The 15,589-nt window shown below is 34.6% G+C and overlaps 2 protein-coding genes across 2 annotated transcripts; both read left to right on the top strand.

Annotated features, from left to right (window-relative positions):
* The first annotated feature begins 2,567 nt into the window (after positions 1 to 2,567).
* On the top strand, positions 2,568 to 2,963 carry LOC145817281 (putative disease resistance RPP13-like protein 1). The gene has a single exon (XM_082912732.1). It carries the CDS (start codon positions 2,568 to 2,570, stop codon positions 2,961 to 2,963), a length of 396 nt encoding a protein of 131 aa, XP_082768858.1.
* Positions 2,964 to 4,037: 1,074 nt separating this feature from the next.
* On the top strand, positions 4,038 to 5,314 carry LOC145820256 (putative disease resistance protein RGA3). Its single transcript, XM_082915367.1, has 2 exons — positions 4,038 to 5,048; positions 5,150 to 5,314. The coding sequence occupies exons 1-2, from the start codon at positions 4,093 to 4,095 to the stop codon at positions 5,169 to 5,171; spliced, it is 978 nt and encodes a 325-aa protein (XP_082771493.1). The 5' UTR covers positions 4,038 to 4,092; the 3' UTR covers positions 5,172 to 5,314.
* The last annotated feature ends 10,275 nt before the right edge of the window (positions 5,315 to 15,589 follow it).

The following is a 15,589-nucleotide window of genomic DNA, read 5'->3' as shown; positions in this document are numbered from 1 at the left end:
AATATGAAAAACATATATAAATAAGTATTCTTTTTTTATATTTTTTTGTTGAATTACAAAAGATGGCAATTTTAAGACATTTTTTTAATACCAGTTGTGAGAAACAAAACTATTTTTTTTAAAGATGTTATCTTTAGCCCAAACTATTAACTTTTGTACTTTGAACGTTATGTTTCATAGATATAGAATGCATGGATTGTGCAACTAATTAATTTTCCTTAAAACCTAGAGAGGGTGAATTGGTATAATTTAAAAATAATTAATAACTAATACTAATATATAACTGAGTGAATTCGTAGGGGGCAATCACTTCTAGATCCATCATTAATGTCTGTATATTTCTTACCATCAGGGTCGGCCTTGGATATAGGCCCACCAGGCCATGGCCTAGGACCCTTTAAAATAGACCCAAAAAAAGGGGTCCCTTTTATTATAATTTAGTATAATATATTAAGTATGTTTTAAGTCCCAAAAAAAATTTAAAAAAGTCCAAACTAACTTAAAATAAATTGACCCATTCAAAAATTGAAAGACCTATTCAAAAAAATTAGCATTGTTATCCATTGACAATAAACCCAAAAAAGGGCGCCCTCCTATTATAGTTTAGTGTAATATATTAGGTATCTTTGAAGTCCAAAAAAATTAAGGAAAGCCCAAACTAATTTAAAATAAATTGACTCATTAAAAAAATTGAAAGGCCCATTTAAAATAATTAGCATTGTTATCCATTGAAAATGATTTTACAAAAAAAGTAGATTATGCAAGTATGATTTATTTATTTACTTATAAAAATGTAAGAAGAGCAAGAATCAAGCGATACTTATTAGTTGTTGTAATGTAATACTAAGTATTTTTTGTGATTTTGACACAAATCTTTTGTCCTTTACCTTCAATATTTTTTTTTTCATTTAATGAAAAAAAAATGTGAAGGGCCCAAAAAATTTATCAGTTAATTATCAGTTTCGGACCCTGGAAATCTCAGAGCTGGCCTTGCTTACCGTGTCTTACAAGGCGTTGAAACCCATATATTTGTGAATTCTATAGCTTGGGAGAGAGGTAATGAGAAATATAGTACTACAAGCGATGCTCTAGTATTTTTTTTTTTTTTTTTGAAAAGCGACGAAGAATATTATTAAGCTTAAGTAAGAAAAAAGAAAGAGGACAAGATGCTCTACCATTATTTATAATATTATATGCTCTTTTTCTTTTGTCAATTGAATTTATTATTTTTTTAACACTTTACACTTTATTATTTAAGCAATGAGAATTCAATTCCTAAAATAATCTTAGGGAGTTTGAAAATTGAATGCTAATTCAAATGGTCGCATTCCATTTCATTTTATTTTTAAAACAAACATAGATAATATATATTCAATCTTAAATATCAAGTTAACAAACATGAATTGGGAGATATATTATCTAATACATATATCTTATTCATTATATATCCTAACTAAATCTCACATCATATTATATCCTCCATTTTATATCCAGTGAAATAAACAAGGCCTATAAGTATAAAAGTTCACAACTAGATTAATAAATAACTCCCGTCTTTTCTTCTCCTTATATTTAATTTTATTTTGATCTACTTATACGGAGCCCTTTTTTTAATATTTTATTTACCAAACACAAGTACTTTAAAAATAAAATTCTCGTATCCAAATAATTTAATTTTTTTTTTTGAAATTTAAAATATTTATGAGGTATTTTCAAAACACTGACTTCAAAGTTAAAGTAATATTAAAAAAAAAAACTTTTTTTTTTATAATAAATTAGTTTAGAAAAAAGGACATTATGAAACAACTTGGGATATAAGTTTACAACTTGAATTTAAAATTTTTATTTAAAAAAAAAAAAAAAATTGGAGTTCGGTAAGAAACTCTAGATATTAAGTCATATTTGTAGTTTCATTTTCTTTTTTCAGGAGTAAATTACACTAACCTGTCTTATAGTTTAGAAAATATACATAGAGTTTCACAAGTTTAACATAATATTGTTAGACACTTTTAAAGTTCACATAATATTTTGTCTTATTTTCATCATTAATTTGTTAGTTGTATAATGAAAAAATAATATTGTAATTTATTTTACTTTGAAATGTGTATTTTATCTTATTTTCTTTTGTATCAGTTTCAGGCACTTTAAAAGTGTCCAGAATCATATACCCTGCTTGCTAGAGAACAGAGAGAACCATATGCCCTGCTTGCTAGAGAGGGAGCGAGGGAGGACGGGCCCTGCTTGCTTTATACCCTGCCTTTCACCAACCAAAAAAATTATACAAAACGTTTGTCCAGAATCATATACCTTGCTTGCTAGGTACGGAGAGAGGGAGGGAGGGCCTTACTTGCTTTATACCCTGCTTGGTAGAGAACACAGAGAACCATCTAAAATCATATTCTTCATTCAATTAACTACCTACCAAACTTGTTTGAAACAGAAACTTGCAGAGTTCCAAAAATTTGCTCTTAACTCTCTCTCTCTCTCTCTCTCTCTCTCTCTCTCTCTCATATTGCTTTGTTTCATACATTCCTTCCTGGGCTCTTTCACAACAAAGACGAGTAGACATGGATGTGGTGGGGATCTTTATCTCTCCATTGCTTCAAGCTGTGATTGACAAGTTGTTGTCCCCTGATTTAATCAACTTGGCGCGTCGTGAGGGTGTCAACACTTCCATCAAGAAGCTGAAGAAGTCATTTGAAGATATAAACGATGTTCTTGCTGATGCAGAGGATAAGCAGATATCCGACAGGGCTGTCAATAAGTGGCTGAAAGAGCTCCAGCATTTGGCTTATGATGCGGACGATGTGCTGGACGAGTTTGCCACTGAAGCTCTACACAAGAAGCTGATCAGGGCAGAGACTAATGCTGATGTTGATGTTGGTGAGGCCAACACATGTAGGAAGGTACGACGATTCCTCCTTTCTACTTGTTGCACTGGTTTTACTCCAAGTACAATTTAATTCAATTTTGCAATTGAGTCCAAGTTGAAGGAGATCAATGGTCAGTTAATTGAAAAATCTAGAAATCCCCTAGATGTTGATTTGTGATTATGTATCAATTTTAAGCAGAATATAACAATCCCAATCAAACAATCAAGACAAAGAGACACAATGATTTAACGTGGAAAAAACCACAATTGGACACCTCCAACTGTGATCAAAAAACCACGGGCAACAGCCACAAGACAATCCACTAAGAAGAATTAAAGGAATTACACAGGTATACTCTCAATTACCTAGCGAATCCACAACGCCAAATTGAACCAACCTCTATGTGCCTCTTCCAACCCCATCTTCACCACGGAATTGTCTTTCTGATGAGCCACTCTAGATTCCACCACAGCTTCAGGCTCGAATTCTTCAGAATACACAACTGAAGAACAACACTCTCTTTTGTAGAACAAAACACAACCTTTGATGTACTCTCTTTAGAACATGAGTTGAATACTCAATAAAACATCAAAGAAAACTCACAAAGTATCCCCAGATATAAACCCTAGAAACCAAAAAGAAGATCTGGAGTAGTAATCCTAAAATCTGACCCAACACGCGAATTTATAGAATCTGTCCCGCGATCTCCGCTCGAGCGTCCAACAGCCCGCTCGAGCGTCTTCAGTAAAATCTGTGCGTGATATAACAGAGGTCTGCTCGAGCGCCAGAACGCCCGCTCGAGCGCAAAATCACACATCTCAGTATTTTTGCAGGCGACCAAAACTGCTGGAACCAGGGATTCTCTGCTCGAGCGCGGGTATGTCCGCTCGAGCGGACAGGCAATTTTGAATGCATTTTTGCATTTTGCTTCGGGGGCGCTGCCCCGGACCCGCCAAGGGGCGCTGCCCCCTGGACCCCCGTCATAATCAGCGAAGTGGCAATCTTGAAAGCATTAGCATCACAAACTTCTCTGAAAAACACAATTTGGGTTGGATTCGCATCTAAACAGTCATAGCCTCACTGAAATAAAAGTGCGAATAAAATTACAACTCAAAGGAGTTTTGTCAAACGGGATTGCCAAGAAATAAAACCTAACAAGTTACAAGATGTTACTACAAGAATTAAGGAACTTGGTTTGGTCAAAAAGGCTATTGGGGGGATGAAGTCTACAAATGTGTGGCAGAGACCAGAAACTACATATTTGGTGAAAGAGCCTTGTGTTTATGGCAGAGAAGAAAAGAAAAAACAGATTATTGAATTGCTTCTCAGAGATGCAGCAACTCAAAACAAAGTCGATGTCATTCCCATCGTGGGCATGGGTGGGGTTGGCAAGACTACTCTGGCTCAACTCATTTGCGATGATAATGGTGTCAAAAGCCATTTCGATCTGAAAGCGTGGGTTTGTGTATCTGACGAGTTTGACGTTAAGAGAATAACAAAGGCAATTTTGGATGAATTCAATCTTGATTCATGCAATTCGACAGAGTTAAATACCCTTCAACGTAAACTTGAGGACAAACTGGCAGGAAAAAAGTTTTTGCTTGTCCTAGATGATGTATGGAACTATAGAGATGAAGAGTGGAGTTCACTACAATCTCCGTTTCGAGCTGTAGCACATGGAAGTAAAATCATTGTGACAACGCGAATCACGACTGTTGCACGACAGGTGGGTACAATTGAACACCGCGATTTGAAAGAGTTATCACCTGATGATTGCTGGTCAATCTTTGCCCAACATGCATTCAAGAATATAAATATTAGTGAACATCCAGAATTGGAATCAATTGGTAGGCAAATTGTTGCTAAGTGCGGAGGCTTGCCACTGGCAGCAAGGGCTCTCGGTGGCTTATTACAATGTAACCAAAATGAGCATGAATGGAAAATGGTACTAACTAGCAATATATGGGATAAACCATACGAGGAAAGCCACATTCTCCCATCACTAAAATTGAGCTATCATCATCTCCCTTCCCATTTGAAGAGGTGCTTTGGTTATTGTGCAATTGTCCCAAAGGATTACGAATTTGGGAAGGATGAATTAGTCTTGTTATGGATGGCAGAAGGTTTAATTGAACACCCAGAAGGTGGAGAACAAATAGAAGATGTAGGCCGCAGGTATTTTCACGAATTGGTGTCTAGGTCATTTTTCCAATTGTCAAGGCATAATAAATTGCTATTCATAATGCATGACCTCATCAATGATTTGGCTCAAGCAGTTGCAGGGGACATCTGTTTTAGGTTGGAGAATAATTTAGAGGGCGGCAAGCAGAACAAGATTTCAAATAAAGCTCGACATTCATCTTATGTTGGTAGTGCATATGAAGGAATCAGAAAATTCAAAGCTTTCGATGATGCCAGATGCTTACGAACCTTCTTAAGGTTTTCGGCAATTGCATTCCACTACACAACAAGGTACTTGATTCATGATTTGTTGCCAATGTTAAAGTGCTTACGTGAGTTGCGTTTGTGTTGTTATGGGATTGATGAACTACCAGATTCCATTGGAGATCTAAAGCATCTACGGTACCTTGATGTATCCCATTCTCGAATTAGGATGTTACCTGATTCGGTGGTAACTCTCTACAATTTACAAGTCTTGTTTTTGAAATTTTGTGTTAAACTTGAGAAGTTGCCTCTAAACATGGGGAGGTTAGTGAACTTGCGCCACTTTGACATGACTGGCGTGCATATTCCATCATCAGAAGAGATGTCACTACACATAGGTAAATTAACTAATCTCCGAACATTGTCAAATTTTATGGTGGGTAAAGATCGTGGGCGTAAAATAGGAGAGTTGAAAAACCTATCACATATTCAAGGGGCAATACACATATCAAGAATGGAGAATGTCAGTGGTGTTAAGGATGCAGTGGATGCCAATTTAATGTCTAAGGAGGAGTTAAAAGAGTTATCACTAGAATGGAATGAATCTCATAGTTTACAGAATGACATAGTTGAGAGGGATGTGCTTGACGTGATGAGGCCTTTCAAATTTTTGGAACGACTCATCATCAGTGGGTATGGTAGTACAAAATTTCCAAACTGGGTTGGAGATGTTTCATTCTCTAAAATGGTATTCATGCGATTAGAAGGTAGTAAATATTGCACATCATTGCCACCACTTGGACAACTGCCCGTGCTTAAAGACCTTTACATTGAAGGAATGAGTACAATAAAGTACCTTGGTTGTGAGTTCTATGGGCAGCAGTGTGGTGCCAAACCTTTCCCCTCTCTAGAGAGACTGAGCTTTGAGTTTATGACAGAATGGGAGGATTGGTCTGCTTTTGAAACAGAGGGAGTTCAGCCGTTCAGTCATCTCAGTGAGCTTTCCATCATAAATTGTCCCAAACTTGTTGGAAGATTACCAAATGATCTTCCTTGTCTCAATTCTCTCAAAATTGATGGTTGTCCGCAGTTGTTGATTGATGTTTCGAGCCTCGTTCAGCCACCACTTGCATCCTTGTCAATGAATAATGTTATGCTCCCAAGCCTTCCAGCACTCTTAGGGATGAACACGATTGAACTTGGTTCCCTCACCTTGGATATTAGCCATGTTACAGTTCCCGACTCCCTCTGCGATCCAAGCACAATTGATGAAGAGTTACTGGCTACTGAAATGTCTAAGCATTTGACTTCAATAACTGCTTTTAGCATTTCTCATGTTGAAAAATTGGCATTCCTACCGACATGGTTTACTCGAGATTTGATGGGACTCGAGAAATTGGGCATTAGTAACTGCGAAGAACTCATAACATTGTGGCAGAATAAGGTGAGAACACAAGTATGTCTCCCCTCCCTCTGCCATTTGTAGATTTCTGATTGTCCCAAACTCGTTTGCTTGTTTGAAGAAGAGCAAGAAAAAGGAGGAGAAGGTTCGAAAGAGCAGCAACATGAGGGGCTGCCTTGCATGACGAGACTCGAGTATTTAACAATTGAAGAGTGTGGAATGCTGAAGAAACTGCCACAAGATCTGCACACATACACATCTCTTAGGGTGCTTAGAATCCGCAATTGTGCAAGTCTGATCTCTTTTCCAATGAAAGGTTTGCCATCTATGCTGAGAGAACTTGGGGTTTCAAGGTGTGATGCTTTGGAGTCCCTACCTGAGTTGATGACACTCAATAATCTGCAAGAGTTGGACGTTTCTGACTGTGCATCACTCACATATTTATTGTCAAGAGGTGGGCTACCATCCACACTAAAACAACTTGGGATTGGGTCGTGTAAAAATCTGGAGTCACTTTTTGCAGAGGAAGGGATCAAAATTGATTGTCCATCTCTTGAAACTATTCAAATTGGTGGTTGCAGGAGTCTCAAATCTTTACCAGAAGCCAATAATCTCAGGAATCTCAGTGAATTGCGGATAAGATGTTGTCCTAATCTGGAGCCCCTGTCACTTGGTGGTCGTGATGAGAACAACAACATCAACCAAGCCACTTCGCTTCAAAAGCTGTGTTTAGTTTATTGCAGAGCAGGAATGGTCTCCTACTTTGTGAAGGAAGGGAGTTTCCCCACCAACATCACTTCACTTGAAATCGGGAATTTGAGAGTGGGTCAACTTCCAGTTCCGCCTCCATCTCCATTAGAGTGGGGTTTGCACAAACTCTCTTCTCTTACAACACTCACACTTGATGGCGGAGGTTGGCCGTGGGGAGATACGGTGTCCTTTCCAGAAGAAGGGATGTTCCTGCCCACCTCTCTCATCAATTTGAACATCTGGAACTTCCCAAATCTGGAAAGACTCTCTTATGAGGAGTTTCAAAACCTCACCTCTCTTGAAAGACTTGAAATCTGGAGTTGCCCTAGGCTCGCGTCCTTTCCAGAACAAGGATTCCCTCCCTCGCTTTTGTTACTGTGGATCGTAGATTGTAATCCAATACTGAAACAGAAGTGTGAAAAGGGGAAAGAATATTGGTCCATCATCCAATACATTCCTTATGTAGAATTCTTCGAACTATAAGCAGCCACCTGCAAGGTACAAACAAACAAACACAAAATTTGTCCTACCATTTTTATTTATTTATTTGTATTCTCATTACCAATTTCAGATTTTTATCACAAATGTGGATTTATTTATATTTGCATCCTCTACTATCACAATATAAAAATTAAAAAAAGTAGAATTAAAAATAATAAATTTTAAATTTAAACTTTGAATTTTAAATTTGATCTTATACCTATCAAATAATTTATTTTAGTTTAACATTTAAATTTTTATCAAACAATTTTTCAACTTACAAACAAGCAAACACAAAATCTGTCATACCTATATTGGAGCATGTATATATTTTATATATTAAATTATTAAATAAATAATTATATTCTAAAAATTATTTTTTTCTATTTAGTTAGTTGTAATATATTTGTTAAAATATGAATTTTTGTTGGAGATTGATATCAACTACAAATTGTTTTTATTAAATATAAATAAATATTATGTAAATAGAAAGTACGATAATAAGTTTGAGTTGTTTTTCTTTTATTTCTTTAAGATTTGTATGCTTGAGAGATTCAATCTCACTTGAAAGGGAGTTTATTCCTAGAAATGAGCGAGTTTCTTGTTGGTTTCTTATTTGAAAGCGTGGAATTGCGTTTCTTAGTAAGCTATGAAGCATAGGTATTTCGAAAAGCATGTCGTACTTGTACCAAGTATTTACTGGCATATAGTATCTCGCATGATGCTTCTACATACGTACCAGGTACACAAAACATGTACCTAAAATTTTTCTTCTTAATTTTTGACATACCCAAGCGTACCTAGTATATACCCAAGCCGTACCGTACCTTAGTTGAAATAATATATTCTTTTACTACATAGATAAAACTCATTTCACTAGAATTCTTTTTTTATTTTTAGCTTTATGGTTGGTATGATTTTAAAATTAAACTATTGTTTGTAAATTATTTAATATATTGACACTTAATTTTGATTTATACGTTTATTTTTTGCATTAAATGTTAATTATATGTTGGATCTTAACAAATTAAACCATTTAATTAATTTCTACATTACTCTAAATTAAAAATAAATATTTTTTTTACAAGTGTACCAAGTCGTACCTGTACCTTACTTTCTTTGGATTTTACCATATCAACATACACGTATTGTACGAGTACCAGTATTCGTGCTCGTACCCGTGCGTCATACTTAGTAAGAAACATCACCAAATTAAGAGTTTCCTGCTACTATGGTTTGATCAACTCAAATTGATCATTTTGTGTCTTCGACTACATCTCCACATCAGCTCTAATAATTCTGATTTATAGCTTCTATTTTTCACCTGTATCAACACACAACAATGTTTTTACGTTCATTTCTTTTATTTTTCTTTCAAATATTTCCTTTTCCTTTTTTGTCTATATACCTCTGCTGCATGGATGAATTTCATTCTCATTTTTATTTTATTTTTACCCTGACTCTACTTACAGACATGTAGTTGTGACTTTGAATACTATGCTCTTTTCGTTGTTCAACTTGTAAAAGTGTATTTTTCTATATTTTCTCAGTTTTCTGTGAAAACAATATAGAAAATATGACTTGTTTGGTTTGTTTTGAAAACAATTTTTGAGAGCTCAAAACCCAAAATTTGTTGGGTTTACAATTTTCTCAAAATTATTTTCAATCACTTTTTCTATCTCTTCTCTCATCCTCTCACATCCTACACATCAATCAATCACTTTTTCTCTCACATCCATCTATGCAACTACAAAGAAATTTCAAATCATTCCAAACTACAAACCTACAAAACTAATTTCAAAATATACAACCAAATAAATTTTCAAATTTTGAAAACTCTTTTCAATCTTGTGTTTCAAAATTATTTTCAAAACTAAACCAAACGCAGCCTATGTGGACAGTTTAAATAGTGAATCCCACTAACTATTGTTGTTGTCACCCTTCTGCTCTCCAGGGCTTTGTTGTTGTGGAAACAAACTTTAGGATGTATTCATACTTACTGTCTAAGCTGCATTGTGAGATTTTGTGCCTCTTTTCAAGGTATGCCAAAATTATGCTTGATAAAAGACTTTGGCTGCTTTGATTTAACTCAATGCTTCTTGGCTTTGGGGAGAGCTACAATTTTGAATGCAATGGGTCGCTATTTTTTGAGTTTTAGAATTGTCATGAGTTTTTTTTTTTTTTTTTTTATAAATTTCTTTTCAGAATATATTCATATACTATTGTCCAGTCATGGCGAAAGCTCTCATAAGTAATAAAGGAGCAAGAGATATATGAAGAAAATTGAGAATAAAGTCCTTTCCTGAGACTACAATTGTAAACACCTCCCTATTGCACATTGTCATGTAAGACTTTTGATCATTAAGACTTCATTGCCATGCAAGAAGGGATTTTTTTCTTTTTTAGTATCAAGTTGTATTTTTAAACCATCCTGCTTGCATGCTGGATTACATTTGACAATTACAAAGCCACACGTAATCTTGTCAAAATCCATGTGGGCAATCTGTTCTAGTAGTTGGAGGGATTTAGGCTTCCTTTATTAAAGGGGAGTTGAGAAGCCATCTACCCTACTTGGAGTATTATTTAGAATTCAAATCCAAGGCAAATATTCAAAAAAATATAGGAAACTATTAGAAATTGGCATACCGTATAGAGTTTTTGTGTTTGTTTGTTTAAATTTACTTGTTGATTTGTTTAGACTTATCATGAAGTGGGCGATATGGAAAACAATAAGAAGAAAACATAAGGGGAAGTTCATCTAATAGTGACAAATAGTTCTCTAATCTTTGATAAAATCGGGTTCTTTTCCAGATGGGGTTGACCAAAGACTAAAGTATCTTAGCAGACACTAGCGAGAAATCCTCGCTACTTTGCCACTCCAAAAATCTTCCGACAAACTCCAAAACATGAAATATTAAAAATTGTTTGCAATGAGAGTCTTAGCTTTAGATATATTTATTCTACTAGATCATAGGCTCTTTAAAAAATAGTCGATTATTTATTCTACTAGATCATAGGCCAACTGCAAGGTACAAACAAACAAACACAACATCTGTCATACCATTTTTATTTATTTATTTTCTCATTACCAATATCATCTCAGATTTTATCACAACTCAGAGTTTAGTATCTACTTCTTTTGGATCGTAAGAGAGTTTTAGTTTGTTGTGAATGTTGAAATTACCAATACATTACTAATTAATTATTATTAAACACACTGCTCTGTTTTTCAATTCATTCTTTGTTTTTTCCTTTCAAATATTTCCTTTTCTCTTAATTTTCATTCTCATTTGTTATTTTATCTTGTATTATTCATAGGTGCTGATGGAAAAAGTGCCCTGTTCGTTTGGAAAAGAGTTTGGTTATGACTTTTGAAAAGAGGTTTGAATTGTGTGTTATGAATTTTAAAAATAGTTTTTGAATTGAGTTTTGAGTTGTGTGTTTAGTTATGAGTTTTGAATTTTTTTTATTAGAATCACAATTCCAAAAGTAAACCAAACGCAACCTATTTTTCTATAAAATGTTTTCTCTACAAAATGATCTCCTATGTTTGATTGCAACTTGAAACTAATGTACTAGTGGTTGCATTAGCAGTGGCATTAGTTGGAGTGGGGGGGTGGCGGCAACAATGGTGGTGGTGGTGGTAGTGTGGTAGTGTTGGCAAGACTTTAGACCAAAAAATGTTTTACACTCCGGGAAAAAATGTGACAAACATTTTTCCATAGAAAACATTTTTCCATAAAGGATTTTTCACTCAAAAGGCTTATTTTTTATTGACCATTGAAAACATTTTCCATTTAACTTTCATTTTCTATCATACTAACCGCCAAAAATGTGACAAACATTTTTCGAAAAAGCATTTTCGGCCAAAACAAACAAAGCATAAGAGATGAATTTTTTCTAGGTTTAGCAAATATTCTGTCAAAGGGGTGGCTATTGATGATTGTTTGGTTTCAAGTTTATGTATCAAGTTTGTTCCGCAGTTTTTACTCACCCTGAGCTCAATTCATGCATAATCAACTGCCATTTTTCTAAAATTCTACTTGTTCCCACATTAATTCATCCATGTTTAAGTAAACAATAGAATCCTTGCACTTTTGTTCTACAAGTACCTGAATGGAAGCAAAAATTTTACTTCTGCACCATGTTTCAGTCATATTTCGAGTTTGCATTTTTGTTAGGACCATAAGAGAATCTTTATTTTACTATTGTGCATTTAAAATGCATTCCATCTCATTCTGAAAAAAAAAAAAAAATGATGTACAAGCTTTGAACTTTATAAATCTGGTTTTTTGAAGTCTATTGAGAAGTATAGCATCACTTTTTGATACTCTTCACAACAGTAACTCACTCAAACATAATTCTTCTATTGTTACAATCATTATAATTTCGAGTTGTTTCAGGTTCTAGCTTTAGTAAATTTGAAATTTACTGATGATAAGCTTATGCATAAATTTTGAGTTTTAAATTTTAGGGTCGTGCTTAGAATGAATAGCTGGCAGATTAAAGAATTTTATTATCCTTAAAAGACAACAATGCTTCTCTCCCAAACCGTATAAGTGACAATCTCTAAAGATGTGGAGCTTATCAATCATCCAAAATCTTAGTCACTATGTTCATGGTCTTCCATGCTCACCTATGGATGACAATCAAAATCTACTCTGTAGGTTGTGATGGTTCACTTTTACTTTGGGAATACATTAGTTCTCTAATTCATCCTTGTCACCAACTCACGCAAAAATATTTTTTTTCCAGGTTCTTCATTCACAATCTGAGCTAGACACTGCCTTTTCTCTTGATCTTTCATTTTTCCTGTACTGCTGCTTCAATTCCAGGTAATTGGCAGACAAAATTTCCTTTGTCTTTAATTTCATTATGTTATCTATTTGTAGTCCATACCATGGCTTCTAGTTTAATTTCAATAGAGTTAGAATTATGTATTCCACTTTTACAATTTTTTGGACTTAGTTGGGACACGAAAATTTGGTGTGTCGCATTTATGCAGAACATATAGCAGTGCCAGAGACAGCATAATGTATCATATCCATGGCAGCATGGAATATATTTTGGGAAAATTAATCTATTACATCAACAATGGAAATGTGACATATGATTTATTAGCTAGCTTCATAATGTTTCCAATGGCTACAAAATAAATGGTTCAGCAATTTGTATTAGTTCAAGTTATTTGTTCTTTTTTGAAATTGCCAAGACAAGAGCTAATGAGTGGTTCCATTTCACTTGGAATGCTGATATTGTTTTTCATCTGCTTCATGAGTACGTTCGCCTACTCCACCAAATACAAATACACCTCCATGAGCGTCGAGAATATTTTTAACCCTAAAGAGGACAACTTCCTCAGTCTGTTAAAACCTGCAGTTGTAGCTTGTAAAACTGTGCTTTTCAGTATTTTTTCAATGTTTTGTTGAAAATTTAAATAGAAAAATGTACTGACTATTGTCATTACCTTTTTGTTCTCAGTGCTTTGTTGTTGTGGAAACAAACTTTAGGATGTATGCACGCTCATCATCTAAACTGCACTGCAAGTCTTTGTGCCTCTTCTCAAGGTATGCCAGAAATTTGCATCATAAGTACTTTGGATAATGTAGAAAACTCTCGTAGGTAATAAAGGAATAAGAGATAGGAAAAAAAAAATCAAAAAAGGAGATAATTGAGAAGAAGTCCTTTCCATGATTGAAAAAACCTCCCTCCAGCACACTCCTAGGCAAGACTTTTGATCATTTAAATTTCCAGACCTTACAAAAATCACTTTGTGTTTTTGAGCCTTTCTCCTTGCATGCTATTTTACATTAGACAGTTAGGAAGCCACCTTGTCTGGCCAAAATCCATGTGGGCAATCCATAGTTAATAGAGTAGCTAAGACTTTACAATAATAGTTAATAAAATGATGAAGTTTGGTCCTTTTTCCTTTAAGTGAGCTTGAGTTTGGTTGCTAATTTCAATTTATTTGTTATTAAGCAAATTCGCTTGGCTTCTCATCTCTACTACAATTGTGTTCATGTATATTACTTTGAACCTCTTATCAACTTATGGTTTTGTTTCCTTACATTGCAGGTAGCTGTTGAGGATGCTTGAGGCTCTGCACAACAATATGGAGGTTTGTCATGGGAAAACTTAAAAAAACAAAAAAATGCTAGTGCAGGCAGAAATACCCATGCACATCTAACAATTCCCTCGCCATCAAGGCAATAGATTTTGTGTGCAATCTCCAAGAAAGGGTTTGAAGGGATTTGAATGTCTGGTGTGTGATGATTTGGAAAGTTTGACGGATTCCACGCTGATGTAAAGTTTTCTCCCTTATTGATGAAAGCACTGGTGTCAGGAATGGAATGAAGCTCTCATCACATGGTGTTTTTTGGATTTTGAAGCTGAGTTGATATGTAAAATCCCTTTTTGCCCAAGACTTGCTAATGACATACTGTTTGGCACTTTACTAAAAATGGCCTTCTTTTTTTTCTCTTAATCAACATATTATTGGGAGATGGATTTGCAAAGAAGAGAAACACGGGTCAGTTCTTCAGATGGTAAGCAGCAGATCGTAGCCACCTAAAAAGGAATGAGTTTTTAATGGGCAATGAAAATGTTTGGGTGGAAAATCTATTTGAATATCCTTCATTTTCAATGAAACTTGAGTATGTGCAAAGTAATTCAATTTGATGACTGCTAACTTGTACATTAGTGGCAAATTAGAGATGTTTTTGGTGGTTTGAGTAAGCTTACAATGTGATTGACAATGTTAGCATTGTAGTCATTCACTTCCACACCCAACACAATTTGTGGATCAATGCAGTTCTTGGCCCTTTTTAAGTCTCTTGACACATCTTCATTTGTAGCTCTGCTTAGGTAGCTGATTTATTAGAATTTGACTTTCTTCTAGTCTTTGCCACAATGGACTCAGTGTTCACATGGTATTCACTTTTCAAGAGCATTCTTGAGAGACAAGTATGTTTTGTTACTTGCTCATATAAATGATGTAGAAGCACAATTACTTGAACAAAGTTCTGATCCTGTATTCAATTTAGTTGATGTTCTGAGGCAAAATGCTAGTTTGGCACTTGGAACATAATACCTACTTGCCCCCCCTCCCTCCCCAAAAAAATAAAAAATAAAAAAAATTCCTATTGAATGAAGTATAAAATTGTCTAAAGGAAAAAGACGAAATATGTATACGTGGACATACATAATATATATGTGTGTGTGTGTGTGTATTCAAAGCCTTAATCTCATTTATCTCTTCTAATTTCTTCCCATTATTGTCATAATGGCTGATAATATTATTCCTCAGTCTATGGCTATCAACTTTAATTTTATTTTGGCATTGTAGTTGTGGAATGATTCTTTTGCAACATACGGATTAATATAATGTTGAAGTGCCTCTTGTTTTCCTATGGCTATATGGAGAGTTAAAACACGTGGATCTAATTTAGTTTCTCTTTGGTTCTAATGACTCTCAAACTAAAGTTAAAGTTAGAGTAGTGTTTTTTGTTCAATTTCCCGAGTCGAGTCTTTTAATTTTAATATTCATTCTCAACACTCAGAGAATCTAATACTTGTTGAATTTTGAAAAATCTTCTTGATATACCATGCTTCATCCAAAAATTCATGAATTTGATAAGTTTTCTCAATTTAATTTCGGGCATTTAAAGTAACGACGGGAAACATTAGGACAATGATATTT

This window comes from Camellia sinensis, chromosome 2, assembly GCF_055761805.1.
Source record: "Camellia sinensis isolate YWXY chromosome 2, ASM5576180v1, whole genome shotgun sequence".
Lineage (NCBI taxonomy): Eukaryota > Viridiplantae > Streptophyta > Magnoliopsida > Ericales > Theaceae > Camellia > Camellia sinensis.
Note: the sequence above shows the minus strand (reverse complement) of the source record. Positions and strands in the feature narration are given on the sequence as shown.

Coding starts and splice junctions, on each gene's coding strand:
- LOC145817281 (XM_082912732.1), top strand. CDS start 2,568: ATGGATGTGGTGGGGATCTTTATCTCTCCATTGCTTCAAGCTGTGATT.
- LOC145820256 (XM_082915367.1), top strand. CDS start 4,093: ATGAAGTCTACAAATGTGTGGCAGAGACCAGAAACTACATATTTGGTG. Junction 5,049..5,149: donor ATAGAAGATGTAGGCCGCAG/GTATTTTCACGA, acceptor TGGCTCAAGCAG/TTGCAGGGGACATCTGTTTT.